General features: G+C 38.0%; 1 protein-coding gene across 1 annotated transcript in view; it reads left to right on the forward strand.

The window, feature by feature from the left end:
* The first annotated feature begins 810 nt into the window (after positions 1-810).
* Positions 811-18,755, forward strand: part of OPN4 (opsin 4) — a 531,222-nt gene continuing 513,277 nt past the window's right edge. The window contains exon 1 of the mRNA XM_044056590.1: positions 811-1,041. Coding sequence (XP_043912525.1) covers positions 898-1,041 — 144 coding nt within the window. The 5' untranslated portion in view covers positions 811-897. The remainder of the gene's footprint in view (positions 1,042-18,755) is intronic.

Genomic DNA, 18,755 nt, shown 5'->3' on the forward strand with positions numbered 1-18,755 from the left:
GATAGATGACAGGTTTAGCTTGGTACAGGTATTTTTTTAGTAGGAATGTTGGGGAGTGATCACTGAGGCTATCTGATAACCAGCCTGTTATATATGACTGGGGGTTCTTACTGACTAGTATCCAATCCAGGGTAGAGTGCTTGCTGGAGTTTTTATTTATCCTTGTTGGTGACTGGACTAGTTGGGTGAAGCCATGAAGGTGTACATGATGGGTTTGATTGTTGCCAGAACAGGATTGCCAGTCAATATTGAAATCACCTAAGATGATAGTTTCTTGGGGGAGATGGTGGGTAGACCAACTGAGGAGGTTTTCTAGTGGAGGGATGTTTTAGCCAGGTGGGAAGCAGCATCCAACTATGTTGACTTTGCAATTCATTAAGTGCATTTGCTAGTCTCATTATTTTTCAATTGCCCTGGCTAACAGCACTGCTTTACCTGTTTAAATATCATGAACTGCAGATGCCGTTCACAAGAGCAATACTGCAATAACAAAACAGATAATAGTAACCTTTTAAGTAAAACGGTTTTATTTTAACAAAATGAAATCGATTATGTCATGCTGGCAGTCATACTAAAGTAACAGAATAAAACTGTTATATTTTGTCAACTATGTAAAATTGCAATTTTTGTTTTCCCGTGTCTATATCTGTATGTCTACATATATAAAATAGTAGCCCCAGTCTGCTGTATTCCTAATGTAATGTCAAGTTGGCTATCAATTGAGTTACTGGGCATGTGCAGTCTAATAAATGTACTGTATTTATAGGCAAGCATCACTGCTGACTGGTAGCATTTCGTCCTAGGCTTAGACTATTCATTCAGTAACCGTGCCGGAGTGCAGTAGGACCAACCACTCAGGGACATCAGTCTCAGTAGAACCACCTGTTTAGCATAAAAATGAACGGTCGCTCTGTAAGAAGGGGTATCTCTTGCCCTCCCCAGGATCCTAATTGTACCCGGATTGTGGAATCTCTCACTGCCTGGAATGATTCCGAAATCCAGTCCTACAAACTTGTGGATTTACCACCTCTAGTCCCAACGGTAAGATAATCACTTTACTTGCTACTTTACGGAACTGACTGGCGTAGAGACCATACACTTATATGAGATAACCCCAGTAAATGCACGAGAAAAGCTTTCTTCTAGCCAGGCTAGTCCTGATGGAGTTTTAACGTCTTGCGAGTGCAGGTACAGTCATTTCTATTTGAATTTTAGGAACTCATTTGCCACTTGTTTCCAGGTAAGCACTTAGTTTGTGTCAGTGATGTACAAGCCTTAGTTGCGTGCAATCCTTGATTTTGAATTTGTTTTTACATTTCCTCTCTCTCTCTCTCTCTCGCTACATAAAAATGTGCACGTCTAAATAAATACCATCATCATGTCAGCGTCTGTTCAAATAATGGATATGATGGATTGCCTTTTGAAGAGAATCAGACCTGTTTATAATGACAACGTACTGCCTTGCTCAGTCCAGTCGGGGAAACGTGCAAGCTAGGTAAGGTTTTCGTGGTTACTTCCAATATACGTTAGAGGTACTTGGGGGGCAGCACTAGTTACATACATCTCAACTGTCCAGATTTTCGCAGAATGTCTTTTGCTTCATATTTTTGTTCTGTTCCTCATAAAATTTGTTTTATTTTTTTGGATTTTTGTGGCAAACCAGTAAGGCTTGAATTCACTACATAACCGTTTGAGTTTCAGACTTCATATCATTCACACAATGCATGGCAACACAAGATCTTTCATTCTAAAAACTTTATAAGTTTCTAAGAGCGGTATTTAAAGCATGCCCCTATTTTTGGTACTTTGCCCCCCTCCCCCATTATTTTTGTCTTAGTCCAGATTTTTTTTGTGCTAAGAAGTTAAGAGCTATGCTAGTTAACTAATACTGAGTTCAAACCTGGAGCACCGTTTTATCACACAGGTCAAAAATATAACATTGTGCTGTCGCCTTTGGTTGCCCCTTTTTACCCCCCCCCCCCAATAAACAGAGGCGCCTGGGACGTTAATTATTTTCTCCACCTTTCCTTTAAAGCTATCGTTTTTGCAAGTCACAAGAGGCATGACAGTGATTTCGAGGAAAGCGTTTTCCACTAACATACCCTTAATAATATACGTGCATACAGGAAGAATTACATGGATAGTCCTCTAAGCTGAGCATACCTATCAAACTCTTAGAGCAAAAGATCTGGACAAAGCCTAAAATGGTGGTGGTGGGGGGGGGGGGATAGGGACAGATTTTACACATTGCTCTTACAAACTTAGAAAGTTGATAGAATAATAGGTTTTGCATTAGCATGAATTTTCTGAAGGATTTACAGTCTTAAACTCAAATGTTTGTTATGATTTAATGACTTCAGTCGTTAGCTATTTGCCAGAAAAATACAGATTTTAGGAGGAACACACCAAAAATATGAGGCAAAAATGTGGACATTCTGCGAAAATCTGTACCGGCGTCACACCCTTAAGTCGCTGGATCAAGGAGCCGCTGCACATCTCTACAGTAGAAGTGTATGTGTACGTGTGTGTTTGATTATTGAGTGAATTCCTTAGTAAAGCAACCAGATCTGCTGGATTCTGGAATGTAGGGTTCACAAGATTTGCTCATTATGGCATGTCAAGGCGATCATCATGCCTCTGCCATTAAATCCAAGCTACATCACACTCCAGCTAGATATATTGCGTAAATAATCAACTTCAGTATTCAGGAGTCTAGGAAAACAATGCCATTACTGGAAAATAGCGAGGACGCTGCACAACCTTCGGACTCTTTTTCTAAGAAAGGGGTCTCTCTTCCATTATTTTATAAGATTATAAGTAATGCAGATCATGTACATATATAAATAGGTTAGAAAACCCGCAACCAAAACACATCCGCACACCGCACCTCTCTACTTCTTTGCAGAAGAATTCTGGACAAAGTGAAAAATAATGGGCAGGGGTAGAAGGGGAAAAGGACCAACAATCGGGGACAATTTTTAATTAAGGGCAGGGGGTTAAGGCTGTATGATCTGTTTACCGACAGTTTCCCGTGGTACAGGGTTTCATTCCCCCAGACTTTATTTGCGTACTGGATGACCTTGAGAAAGCCACTTAAGCATACGGTACTTTAGGGTAATTGAGAAAGTCGGGGTAAAGCTCGTTAATGGAATCCTTATTCGCATGTCTAGTAACTAAAATAAAAAATAAATAAATAAAAACAAAACTACCCACTTGAACCCATTAACCTAATTTACTTGCGAAGTTAATAACATATTTTGCATTAACATGAATAACTTGAATGATGAATCCTAATGTTTTGCATTAGTGGCTATAATCCTCAGACATTCTCCAGAAAATCAAATATTTCAGTGACGGATGAGTGAAACACACACACACATACACACACACACACACACACTGCTGAGGATGTAAGAATGCTGAGAAATGTGTTGCGCGAAGCTACAAGAGGAACCCGCACTGCAAGGGTCCTATAAAGGACCGCACACCAAACTCTGGCTGTAAGTTTTACTTACAAATGGATCAACAGTTAGAAACAAAGTTACATAAGTCTCATTTCCTGTAGTCTCGCTTTGATAGATTTAAACTGTGTATATTCACATGGTACCGGTTCTAAACATACAGCTCAACTGTAGAGATTTTTACAGAATGACCAGATTTTTGCCTTATATATTTGGTCCATTTTTCACAAAATTGTGGTTTTCTAGCAAATCATTGAAGCCTGAAGTCAGAAAATCACAGGCACTTGAGTTTCAGACTTCACAACCTTCAGAAAAATCACACTAACGCAAAACATTTTATTTATTCTATCAACTTTCTATGTTTGTAAGAGCAATATTTAAAAATTGTCCGTATTTTGGGGCATTTGACCCCGTTATTTATGGCTTTGTCCAGATTTCTTGCTCTAAGTGGTTAAGAGGTATGCATCCCTCTGCAACTGCCGGAATGAATCAGATCAAAATAGGAACGAGCCTAGAATGTTTACCGTTACCGGTAGTCATGCTTTAACATTTGAAGGTCCTAAATCACAAATCCTTCTGCGGTGGCTAAGATTGAACCAAATTAAACAAACAACATCTGTAGAAGCCAGAAGGGGAGTAAAATATGAAGCAAATCCAAACGAGTTACACTGTCAGTTTTTGTTGTCGACCAGATCCTGATACTAGACAAAAGTTACTGATTTCTACATAGAGCTGGGAAATTAAGACAGGTATCTATCAACTGTTGATTTTGAGTCAAATTTAAGCTCTGCCAGTCTTAATCCCTCATAAAACTGATGACTTTTGGAGACCATGTGGTGAGTTACTATTAAGAAATAATTTCAAAAGTTACAGACTTCTTTTACTTCAGAAATTGTATATTATTTAAGCAATAACCGATGGCGTGGTGTGTGGTGTGGTATATTGAAGATTTACCCAAGGATGGCATGGTTTAATCACGAGGTCGAAGCCCGAGTGATTAAATAAAGCCAACCATGGGTAAATCTTCAATATACCACAACCATGGAGTTGGTTATTGCTATTATACAATGACATTATTTAAGAAAAAAAATACTTACTTTTCTTAAATAATGTCTTTGTATAATGGCGCATTACCATTCTTCCGCCGGTGGTGGTATACTGCTTCCCTGGGTTGATGTACTGTGCATGCATATGGGACTTGCGTTCCCATGCATACCCAGTACAGCAATGCTTTGAAATGGAAGCAGCGGAGAAAAGAAAGTCTCTGTTCCACTGTTTTTATGTTTTTTTTTTTTTTTTTTTTTTTTTTTATAATAAAAAAAAAGGTTTTGGACACTTTATACTAATGGAAAAAAGTGACTGGACCTTTTTCCGTTGGTATATTGTGGGATTTACAATGGGCACACTGGCCAATAAGTGTGCACGTTTCGGAATATTAATGGTGGGTCATTGTATAATTAAGCAATAACCCACGGATGGGTGTGGGCAATGCTGGATTTACTCACGGTTAGTATGGTTTGGTCACGAGGGTGAAGCCCGAGTGACCAAACAAAGGTAACTATGGGTAAATCCATCATTGCCCACAACCAGCCGTGGGTTATTGCTATTATACAATGACATTATTTAAGAAAAAAAATACATACTTTTCTTAAATAATGTTATTGTATAATGAGTCCGTGCTACCCTTCTGCAGGTATCCTGGGGCATTTCTGATGTACTGCGCATGTGTAAGGGTCGTGTTCATACACTTACGCAGTACATCAGTGCTGTGCAGAGGTAGCAATGGAGAAAGGAAGATCTCCATTGATTTTTAAGTATCTCGCTATGTTAAACAAGTTTAACATAGCGAGATATCTTTAAAAAAATAACCGAGAAAGGAAGATCTCTGTTGTTTTTTTAAGCTATCTCGCTATGTTAAACTCGTTTAACATAGCGAGATTAAGGCAACATACATCTTCCTTTTTCCATTGCTACCTCTGGACAAGAAAAAAAAAATCAGGGGATATACTAATGGAAAAAGTCCGGGTGACCGGACCTTTTTCCTTAGTATATTCTTGGATTTACAATGGGCACGCTGGTTGGGCTGGCCAATCAGCTTGCTCATTTCTGGATGTTTAGGGCCAGTCATTGTATAATTCACATTATACCATGACCCCCCCATTAATATTCCAAAACGTGCACGCTGACTTTTTATGCTGCTTATAACATTGCTACAGCAATTGTATGTGCCATCTCCCTTTTAAGAAGGTTGATTGATACTTGTAAGTGATTGGTGCCAGGATTTTTGAATTAGTATTTAAACGTCTTTAATTATGGAGCACTTTTTGTATAGATCTGAAGAAGCTGTAACAGTGAAAGTGCTTATCTGCTTGTGCAACCGGTGCTGAATAAACTTTTAAAGGATCTTCCTGCTTGGCCGGCTGAGGACTCAATGAGAGGGCTTCTATTAAGCCCAAGTTGAGGAAGCGTCGCCACATTAGATGAGTTTAGTTACTTATGGTATCTAGTTTGCCATTATCTCTAGCTTTATTGACAGTATCTATGTAGGTTAGAAGGGCAGTGCTATGGGAAAGCCGGAAGCCATGTTGTATGGGGGATAGGAGTTCTTCCTGCAGGGGAGAGTTTAGCAATTGTTTTTGAATACATTTTCAAGTATTCTGACAAGGGAAGACAAGATTGCTATAGGTCTAAAATTATTAATTTATGTTGAATTTCCTCCTTTGTGCAAGGGATAATGCTTCACTTTTTCCAGAGACAAGATACATGGGATTCCCAGATTAACCTATTTATAAGGATTGAAACAGGATAGGCAATGCTACTGGCTGCTATTTTTAGGTACTTGCTTGGAAGTTCATCAGCTTAAGATGAGGATGGTTTAAATTTGTTTATGAGTAGTTTTATATAGGATGTGGGCATAGGTTTGAAGGTGAAAGTGGATGTGTTTATATGTGGCTGTTGGCCAGGGTTGGGATAATATGTTGAGGAATCCTTGTTAGAGATGCTATACTATCTATACAATAAGAGTTGAACTGTACTGCATTTTCAAGGGGTGACTTATCCGGAGAGGGGTTTGGGTTGAAGTTTTGGCTGGGATGTTTTGGATATTTAGAAAAGTTGTACTGAATTCAATTACAGCATCACCTATGGGGAGGCATTTTAGGAAGTTCTAGTTAACAGATGATAGTGTGGTAATGAACATTTCTGTTCATTACTTTTTATGCAATTTTATGGTCAGAATACAATGGAAATCATGATGAACAATACAGATTCCTACTGTATGCAGATTTACAAGCTTGTGCCCTGGTTCCTTAATATACACTGATGGGATCATTTTATTATATTTAATTTCAAATAAGTGTATGTAATTGGAAATTATTCTGGTGATAACAAATAAACTGAGTCTAGAACAGCACTTCCAATCTCTAACCACTACCACTACTTGGCCACTGAATTGCATGTTTGTGCTTTCACATATACCTTTATAAAACTATTCAAGTTTGGAAGCTCTAGTGTAACAATTAAATTAGGTCTGTCATCACACTAAACTGTGCTAATGCGTAATTATACAACATTTCTAAGATGGTGATATTCTATCATCACTTTGTGCCATGTAACAAAATGAATATATGTTGACACATGAACTATAAGCTATCACCTAAGGGTACTGAATATTCTTAATATTAATGGTCCATGTATTGTATCACAGACATTTAAGTATAAATCACTTCACATTTGTTTCTCTGAAATGTAAAGGTTGAACAAATGCATTTAAGCACCATAACCATATATGGTACAAAGTGGTTATATATACTTATTACAGTTGTATTACTGTACAGCAGATACAAATTAAAATAAGAAACACAACAGCTTAAAATATGTATGTTTTATACAATGCACATTCATTACTTATATATCAGTTATGCAAGCAAACAATAATGCCCAACAAGACAGGCATTATTGAGGAAATAACGGACCGCACAGTGGTGTTTTGGGGCCTGAAGCCATTGAAAGAGGACCTTTCCACCCCCCAAAGGTCTGAAATTTCCCTTATAGCATCCACCCTGCATTATTGTGTTTAGAAAATGGGCTATTTGTTAAAATGACTTGTATTTATTTTACTATTAGTATATATACATATACATTTATATTTTTGATGTAAAACAGTTTCTCCGTTTAATGTTTCATAGTTGATGAAGGATATGTATTGCAGTTGTAGGATGTATTTTACATCCAAAGTATACATATATACATTAAGTATTTAATGTTTACATACATATACACACAATAAATTTAATTATACACATGCTAAGAGATGCAGAGGCAGAGAGAGAGTCTCACCACACATGCAGAGGCACAACTAACTCACAATCATATATATAGACACAGACACACACACACACACACACACACACACACACACACACATATATATATATATATATATATATATATATATATATATGGATTCACTTCATAATCTCGAAATACTGAAATCTCAAATTTTTGTTTTTCGAGACTATAAAATCTAACCCAAACAACACCGAAACACCAAAACCATGAAGCCCAAAAATCACGAAATTCAAAACACAGCACACACCAGACCACACATATACCACAACGCCCACATCACAACATAAACAAAACAACACATATCCAGAAACCTACAACACAAATAAGCCCCCCTGCACCCCCACCCCCCCCACTCATATATACTAACTCCGAGATCGCACAAACAGTAAACAAAAGCTAACACACACACACACACACACACACACACACACACACACACACACACACACACACACACACACACTCCCACTCAAAACCCATACAAAACACTCCCTTACCTGACAAAACACCTAAATCACCACACACCATCCACATACAATCCCAGACATTACTTAGCGTAAAGCCATAACAGCGAATTCGAACTATTCGAATTTGCGATTATGCACTTTTGCTATTTTCAAACTTAGACTTTATAGTCTCGAGATACTGAAATTCGACATTTCAGTATTTCAAGATTATAAAGTGTTTTTATATATATATATATATATATATATATATATATGGGTCCACTTTGTAATTTTGAAATACTGAAATGTCGAATTTCAGTATTCCAAAATCACAAAGCCGAATACTCACATTTCCGAAACCGGCAGAAGCACGAAATTCAAAATACCGAGGCACGGATATTTTGAATTTCTGCTTCTGGTGGTACGGAATGTGGATGTTTGGGCTTAATTTTGGTAAGTATGTGTGTGTAAGTAGGTTGGTTAGGGGTTTAGTGTGTGTTGTGACTGCTATGTGTGTGTTTGAGAGACTGTAAGATGTGTGTGTGTAAGTTTAGTTTGTGTTACTGTTTGCGCGATCTCAGAGTTAGAATAAAAAAGTGGGGGAATGTGGGGGTGCAGGGGAGCTTGCCCCCCTGCTTATATGTAGTTTAGATTAGTTTGTTTGATTGTGGGGGGGGGGTTTGTTTATGTGTGTACTGTATGTGTAGAGTGGGTACGGGATTTTGAATTTCGCGGTTGTGTGTTTTTGAGTTTGTGGGTTGTGGTTGGGTTTTCAGCTTTGTGATTTCAGAATACTGAAATTCGAGATTTCAGTATTTTGAAATTACAAAGTGAACCTATATATATATATATATATATATATATTCATGCCTAGCAGTTATAGCCACTTTCTTGACTGTCTACACCTCAGATGTCAAATGAATGAAAACAATACAGCACAAACCAACATATTTTCCATCCACCACATACCTCTCAAATGCCCTTGTTTTTTTAACTCATATTTTTGCCCTGTCTTCTGAAAACTGTTAATTTTTATACTACTTATTGTTCAGAGAAAACATGTTGATGCAAAACCTGTTGTTCTATTAACTTATGTGAACTAGGATAATATTTACAAATTTTCCTAATTTTGAGTCTGTCACCCATTACTGTTAACTTTGTCCCGAATTCTGAGCAAAGAAGTTAAGTAATACAGGCATGTGTGCACACACATTAGTGCACACACATCTGTCTAATGCAGTTAAGTGCACTAGTTTTGTTTTACTTATTTTTTTTTCTTTTTTTAACTGACAATCACTAAACAGTCACATTTACTGAGTAAAAAAAAAAAAAAAACATGATTGCTGTTTTTTCTCTCCATGCTTCATGGAGGCTTAATACTGTTGCCTTGAAGTTGCAGACTTGTTGCAGGACTCTCCTCTTACATTGATATCCTACTGTAGAATATGTGTTCTCTAACTGGGTATTGTAGTTAAATTCCACCATTTTCTAATTCTAGATATCAAATATTGACAAAGACTGAAAGATCTTAAAGCTTATTTTCCCTACTGCTACAACTTACTTTCTCCAACTTTCAGTGAAAGATAAAGCTTAAGTATAAAAACAACTATGAGTAATAGTTAAAGCTAACTATGTGTGTTTGTGTGTGTGTGTGTGTGTGTGTGTGTGTGTGTGTGTGTGTGTATACAGATATATTTATATATATATTTATATATATATATATATATATATATATATATATATATATATATATATATATATATCTATATATATTATATATATATATATATATATATATATATATGTGTGTTTGGTTTACTATTATAATCAGGAATAGCATGTAGGTGAATACAAGTTGGTGGAATGCTTGTTTTCAACATTTGGTAATGTTGAACTGAAAGTGGCCAAATGTATATTAGCAAATGTGGGGGAAAAAAAAAATATATATATATATATATATCTATATATATATATATATATATATATATATATATATATATATATATATATATATATAGACACACACACACATATTGGGCAGAATGGGTTATACATAAGCTACCATGTATACAGGCAGTGGGCCACGTATAATGTTGAGTCATGTGCTGCAGACAATGCTGGTTATACCTTTGAACCGTGGATCATGACCAACATTCACAACCAACAGACCATGGAGGAAATGATATACAACAAGACCCATGTTGAAACCAGAAACATTGTGGAATGCATATTTGGACTGCTGAAGGGTAGATACCGATATTTAGATGCCTTGGTACTAATCTATGAACCTATGAATCTATTCAGTGGGACACTACAGTATAGTCCTGAGATATGCAACAACATATTTTTAGTGTGCACCATCCTACACAATAAGGGTCTGGCAAAACAGGCAGTGTAAACAGATAACATCATGGGAGGCCATGCTTTATACAACACAGCAGTAGACGCAGCAGGGCAGGGAGGAAACACTGGGAAGGCAGTACAGCAGCAGAGCCATAGAAGCAGCAGCAAAAGGGATAACACATTGCAGCACTGGCAAACCAGAGGTGTCTGGTCTACAACTGTGGGCGATGAATGATAATATTAAATAATGAGATACACATTTAGGTTGGTTTGGCCACAGTGTACAGTAGACATCAACATACTGTCACAGGGTAGGGGTTGGCAAAACACAGTCCACTTGCACAGGTGGGGAGATACAGTGACAGTAGATTGTAGCACTACAATATGAGGCGTGGTCATAGGAGGTGAGGTTGGTAGCATAATATTCTGAGTGGTTGTAGGGTTTAAGGGATCACAGCTTTTAGCGATTGGGTTGGCATACCACTATGTGACTGAAGCCAGCGTCCACTGTGCTGGTTAACCGATTTGATTCTGGATCCATCTAGTGGAATGGTTGGGAGAGGACTGAGGAGGGGGTCTCATGGATAAAATCTGAGTGCCTGATGCATATCAGGGAAGTAATGGAACTACATCAGCATTGGACACCACTGAGTCTGTCCCCTCTAGTGGGTATGCCCATGCCAGAAATAGTGTGCATATCAGATGCCTCATCTGGTGGAGACACAGAGGGGGATCTCAGCAATGGGAGGTATGTCAGGCTCTGATGAAGCCATACAGTTAGTAGCTATATCTGTAGGGGCCTCTGCAATTGTAACTGTGGGTGTTCCTTCTCATTATAGTGTCAAAGACAGGGCCATTGTATCATTAGACCATGACAATTGCAAGTTCTCAACATAGTTAGCTACAGTAACAGTGCTGACATTAGCCCTCTGTTGTTCCGGCTATACAGAGCCCTCCATTAGTGATGTCTGTGAATGCGTAAAAATAAGAGACTGTTATAAGCCCACAAACATATGCTTTGAGTATCCTCCTGTGGCACACGTAGTCGGGTACATGGAAAACTTTGCTATACAGTCGTTTAGAATTTGTAACTTGCTGGGGATGAAGTTGCACATGCAGATCAGAGATGCATGTTGGGACAGTGTGCAGGTAGTCAGTAATCATATCTTTTTCACTTTAATAATAGGTTATGAGTCATGACTGCTATTATGGTCAATATTAAATTAGTGTTTCTCCGCCCACAAGGGTGCCAACCCTACAGCTATACTGAAGCCACCATCTGGTATGAGAAACCAGTCTGTCTGCCCAGACAATGACACAAAAACTCCTCCACCTCCAACAGCCACTTCAGTGTTGATGGGTTTACAATCAAAATGTCGACATTCGGTTACATGACAGGCTCCTCCTCGAACATGGTAGGAGCGACATTCGGAATGTTGACGTTCATGTGTACGTCCGTTCAGAAGGACATACACAAGGCAGGGACAAGAAGCATGGTTGGCAATGGCAGCTGCCAAAATTAATGTCGACAGAACGTTGTCAATCTTGTTGCGTCGACCTTACAACCTACTTAATATGTATGAGTTGAGGATATGCGTCGCGGAAATCACTGTTTGCGGTTGTGATTTTCGAGCATTTGACAGTAAACCGTGTTGATGGCCATCCCTAGTGATTGTTGGGTTGTTATATTCAATGGTATTTCTTGAGGGATGACCAAGGGGGTGGGGGGCAAAACTGGAACTTAATTTGTCAGCCAGTAGATTTGATATATCTAACACCTAGCTCTACGTGGCCCCAGTCACAATTAACTCTGCTCATTATTGTGTACAGCTTTGTAGTCACAGACATAGCTAAAGAAAGCCTTGTAGTTGCTTTTGTCCTGGGATGATATTTTTACCTCAAAATAGGCTTTGGTAGACCTGATTTACCCTCTGAGTTGTTTGTTTAGATTGATGAGAGAGTTTGTATTGTGCTGGGCATTGTATTTTCTGATTTTTGCTTTAATTTTTTCCTTATGTTATAAGGCATGTTGAAGTCTTGCTTCTACCAAGGTGATTTGTTTTTTTGAGTTTATTCTGGTAGGCACAGCTGTCTCTAAGCATTTATTAACATGATTGTATAGACTACCTGTAACAATTCCAGATAGGCAACTGAGAGCTTCATAATGTCTCTCTTTGTATAGTAGGGAGGCACTTATCAGGCCATTTACATCCACATGGATTATGTTAGAGTCATACTGGTACTAGTGGGCCAATGACCTGAGTATGTGAGTGATCTGGTGGATCCTGGCCACTGACAGACAACTGATTGTGACTGTCTTCTGGGACATCTATGTGTCGTTCAATGGAGTCTCCTATGACTAAAATGTTGGGTTGTGTGGTGACCTGCCATGTGGGCATTGAAGTTGAGGCTCCATGTGGTATGATTATATGTGTTAGAGTGAGTGTTGGGTTCGTGGAGGGCTTTTGATGATGCTGAGGATATCTGTTGTAAGTCAAATGTCTGGGAGGTCTTTATATTTTGGGAAGATTACCTTTGAGAGTCTCAGCATATGAGGGTCCGTGTGTCTGATCCATAATATGTGTGGTGGGTTCAGTGTGTGCATTTCAGACAGCCTGCTTAGTATTATATATGCTAGCCAGTGAGAACTTTGCCTCCAGTAACATTTTCTAAATGCATCTCTCACATACCTTATCAGTTTGTTTAAGAATAAGATGGTTGTCAGTAAATATAAAAGGCAATTGCTAAATTGCCTCAGGAGGACACTGATATCCACAATGCTGGCTGCATGGTTTCCTGGCCATATTTGTGTGGTCAGTAAGTTGTTGCAGGAGTGAAGAAGAGTAGTAACTCGAGTAGCTACTCCTAAGCACATCTGGCACTGCTTGTTGTCCCTGGCAAACGTGTTGCTCCTTGTGTGACCAAATAAAAGGGTAGTCTTGCTGAGCAAAAAGTGCAGAAATGCAACAATTAAGTACCAGCAGTAAATAGAAAGTATTAAATTACACAGTAACACTGCCTGAAAGGCTTCTCAAAAGTGTAGATCTCAGGATTCAGTAAACAGTGCAATATTAGTGAACTGTAAAATGATTTCTTTCTTTATTTATTTATATTTGTTGACCGGGAGTGTCCGACTGGATGTAGGTCCATTTTCAGCGGTGGCCTGGGGAGCAAAAAGTGCAGAAATGCAACAATTAAGTACCAGCAGCAAACAGAAAGTATTAAATTACACAGTAACACTGCCTGAAAGGCTTCTCAAAAGTGTAGATCTCAGGATTCAGTAAACAGTGCAATATTAGTGAACTGTAAAATGAGTTATTTATTTATTTATTTACATTTGTTGACTGGGAGTGTCTGACTGGATGTAGGTCCATTTTAAGCGGAGGCCCTGGGAGAAAAGCTCCACAGTTAAAATATACAGACAGTAGTTACATTGGATTTACATAGCGATTAACAATTTGATTAACATAGCAATTAATTACATACATAGTTACAGATGAAGAACATAGTACATCAGTAGATAACCTGCTTGCTCCACAAAGAAAAACAATAAAACAAATGGAAAACGCATTAATTTATATTTACATTTAGGTTTTAGTTACAAAGTGGAGGTAAAAAGAAGAGGGCAGGAAACTAGAAGGCGATGCGGGAGGAATACAATAGAGAAGTATTGACTGTTTACAGTAGAAGAGAAAAGTGAAGTTATATTAAGGTCATCATCATGATGGGTTCTACATATGAAAAGTTCGTAAGAGAGAGGTATGTTTTTTTGTTGTAGGTACAGTAGCTTAATAAGTTACTTTGGTAGGTATTAACCAGGTGAAGAGCAGAGCCAGGAGTGTTGGGGCTGTTTTAGTAGGCTTGTAAGTACTTGATCTTTCAGTACTTGGAGTTCCTACCAAAATAATTACTCTTGTGAATATTTTGGAAAATATGTAACCTGGAAAAAGGTACACATTTGTGAAGCACTCTACTGCTGATATTTAAGTCTCTTCACCCGGAACTGACAAAACACAATTGAGGTATTGTGTAGTGCAAGCACCGCTTTGTAAACTGGACTGTTCAAAGGCATACAACTGTTTGACAGACAGAAAAGTTTCACAAATGAATGAATAAATAAATAAATACCGTGAAAATTTCAGACCAAAATTTTACAAGTTAAAATCATACTTCTTAACCTCTTAGCACAAGAAATTTGGAGAAAGCCTAAAATAATGGGGGGGGGGGGGGCAAAAATAAGGACAAATTTTAAATACTGCTCTTGTACACCTAGAAAGTTGCTAGAACAGCAGGATTTGTGATAACGTTCAGTGTGTAAATGATATGAAGTCTGAAACTCAAATGTAAATCATTATTTAGTGACTTCAACTCTCAGTGATTTGCCAGAAAACAACAAAGTTTAAGAGAAACAGACCAAAAATGTGAGACAAAAATCTGGACATTCTGTGAATACTGTTGAGAGGTATGGTTAAAACCTTGCATACCTATCTATTAGCTAAACAAACAGAGGAACTGTTTTACATTAAAATGCACTACATAACATAGAACTGCCATACACAAAACTTCTAAATGTAAAATTTGGACTAAAAAAAGTACAGAAAACAATTTTCTAAGTGCAATAGGGAACCTTGGGATGTGTACATTGTACAGATATTACTACATGCCCAGGGACAAAAAGGAGAGGTCCTTTGGGGTCATGCCTTATAACACCCCCATGATTATAGCGATATCTGCATCATGCACACTTTTCCTCATGTCTTATTGCATACATGTGTGCTTACAGCCTACTGGGTATTAGTCTTACTTTTTATAATAAAAGTGGGACGTGGTATGCCTTTAAGAAGAAGTGATACATAGGAACATGAGTCATATGACCAAAGGGGTTCTGGGTCTTTGCAAGTAAGCTTTCTTTCAAACCTTTAGCAATACTTTTTAGAATATATATTTTTATCTACCTTTATGTTTAAGAATAATTGCAATGTAGCTGTGTAAAAGTCCTGTTAAATCAGTCTGTTTTGATACCAATTGTTTTCTTTCACTTCTAACATGCTTTAGTTGTAAGTTCTTAAATAAATATGAAATGTAAATGCTGTGTTCTTTCAATTATAAATCACACAGTTTACGCAGGAGGTAATTAAAATAAATGCTGTCAGGAAAGGAGAATAAATGTTTTCTCAATGTGTAGCATTTAAGCTATTGAAGGACAAGTGTGTGGCAAAGAATTGTAAACTGAAACTCGCTGCAGCTTTGTCTTTTGCAACTAGAAGTCAAGCTCTTTGTTTGTGTTTCCATAGTAAGACAGAACTAGTCAGTGTCCAAGGACAAGTCATGATTCTTTAATTAATTAATGAACAGAATTTAGACAGTCTGTTTTTTTTTAACCTTCTTACTGTAAAATGATTTTAAACAAATCAGTGAATCTCTTCTTTTCCCTTTAACTGTTTAGCTGATATTAGTTGAACTGTATTTGAGGGATACAGTGTAGTGCCTTTCAATATAGTCAACAGAGATTTATCAAGAGTTGTCAGTTGTTAATTATTAAGTATTAATATGCAATATAATATAACAAAAACTACTAAATCAAACTTGATAATCATCTTTTTAATGTTTTTAGGACATTTGTTAATGTAAATATGGATATAAAACTTTGGTTTGATCTTTAATTCCATTTATTATTACCAAGGACTTTCCCGATAAGGTACATAGAGAAGTCCTTATTTCATGGGAACACAAGAATTTTATTTGTTGGCAACAATACATCAGAGGTCAAAAGGTCTTAGATTTACAATATATAAAGACATCTTACGAAATAACATCTCAAGACTGGCTAATACTTCAGACTATTTTAACATATTCTCAGGATCTATGTAGAATAATTAATAATTCTACTTCTAAGAATATTCCAAAATTCATAAGCTGGTTGTATGAAATTATTTACAATAATCATAATATGAAGAATATTATTTCACATTTATATAGAGAGTTAATAACTTACAAAATGACACATAGGTTCATTGGTGTTTACTAAGCTAATGACCACAAGGGCCTTTTTAAGCCTAGCCATGCATCCCAAATCTCAGACAAGTTCTGATACCCTTGATAAGTGTAAGCATGGGCCTGGGAGATGAACCATTTACAAGTTACCTGTTTGCATTAGAGACATGGGTGCCAAACTAGGGATGAATTTCCGGTTTCCCATCCAGTTGTCCAAGTTGCAATTGAATTGGGTTAGGGAGAACTCTGCTTCACATGGATGGGGAGCCTGTTCCATAGATGAGATAGTCTCTGGGATACATACCTATCTCTCCAGCAGGTCCTATTTATACCACAGGCAAGGCTTATGTCTTTAGAATGGGTAATTCTTCTACTGTTTGTTTTATGGACATGTAGGAGATCCATCAGAGTGTGTTCTGACAATGCCCTGTATGCCAGGCAGAGATCTCCCCTCAAAAGCCTGTAGGAGACAGAATACAGGGATACTGCCTTGAGGCGGTCTGCATAAGACATATTACTTATGCCCTGTATTCTTTTAGTGAGGAACCTCTGTGGATGTTCCAGTTGTTGGATATACCTGGTTAGGTACATGCTAAAGGGGGCATTGTACTCAGGTCTGATGAATGCTGAATACAGTGGAACAATGACTTCCTTGGACTTGGATGTCATACCTTTGTTTATATGTTGCACAATATAGATTGATTTCCTTGCCACTGTAGACATGTGATAATCAAAGGCTAGATTACTATTTATGTGTGTCCCTAAATCCCTGACTATTGGGTCAACTCTAAGAGTTTGTTGTCAATATGAGAATTAATAGGGATGGATGACTTCCCAAAGGATACTATTATGCATTTCTTGGCATTTAGTTTTAGCCCATGGCTCTGACACCAGTTATTTGTCTGTGTCAGCCCCTCCTGGAGAACATTTGTGTCAGTGTGAGATTCAATGACAGCTCCTAATTTGCAATCATCTGCACATTTAGTCAGCCAGAGACCACTGACATTGGTCTTGACTTCTGAGAAGTAAATGCCAAAAAGGAGCGGTCAAAGGACTGATCCCTGAAAGACTCCATTTGTGACTTGCCTCTTTGTAGAGGTGGAGTCCCCAAATTTAACTTCCTGGGTCCTGTCTGTGAGCCAGTTGGCTATCCACTGGGTAACATATGGGTTTGTACCTAACCTCTTGAGTTTGTCAACAATGCCTGAGTTGGGTATTGTGTAAAATGTCTTGGCCAGGTCAAGGTAGGCAGTGTGAATGATTTTGCTCTCATCCATTCCTTTGGTAACCTTCTCAAAGTAGTCCACCAGGTTGAGTAGGTATGATCTGTCCTTGACGAAATCAAACTGGGTTGGGTCCAGTGTCTGGAGGTTTACTATATCTCTATTGATCATCTCCATGATCATTCTTTCTATGGCTTTACATATAAGACTAGTGAGAGTTATGAGTCTGTAGTTTCCTGGGTCTGTAGATAGCCAACCTTTGTGCAGAGGGATGACTGTTGCCTTTCTCCATTCATGAGGCATGAAGCCTGTTTGGAGGCTACAGTTAAATAATAATTCCAGAGGCCCTGATGGGTCATGTTTCATGCTATTTAGAAGGCATCCTGACATATTGTCTGGGCCCGTTGATGCAGTGTTCTTGGTCTTAGAGACAGCATTAAGGACCTGTTCCTTAGTGATAGTAGGGGGAGTTATATTTGATGATATTTCCTGAGGGAAGGTTGAGTGAGAGAGAGGAGTAAAACTGGAGCTGAATTTATCAGTCAGAAGGTTTGCTATATCTTCTGGCTCAGTATAGGTGGCTCCATTTACAATGAGCTCTGCACACAGCTGTGTATTGCCTCTGAGGTTGCAGACATAGCTAAAGAATGCTTTGTAGTTGTCCTTGGCCTGGGAGGCCAAATGTACCTCAAATTTGGCTTTGGTAGACTATTTATCCTCTGAGTTGTTTGCTTCATTTGATGACAGTGGTTTTATCCTTCTAGGTACTGCACATCCTAATTTTTGCCATGATTTTCTTCCTCCTGTTATACATCCAAATAATTTTGTAATTCCACCAGGGTGGCTTGTTTTTTGAGTTAGTTTTGTACTTTCTCCTGGTGGGTACAGCTACCTCTATACTGTATCTTCTGACACCTACATCATCTTATTGGCAACAT

The sequence above is a fragment of the Protopterus annectens genome, chromosome 14.part0 (genome assembly GCF_019279795.1).
Source record: "Protopterus annectens isolate FY-2018-M chromosome 14.part0, PAN1.0, whole genome shotgun sequence".
Taxonomy (NCBI): domain Eukaryota; kingdom Metazoa; phylum Chordata; order Ceratodontiformes; family Protopteridae; genus Protopterus; species Protopterus annectens.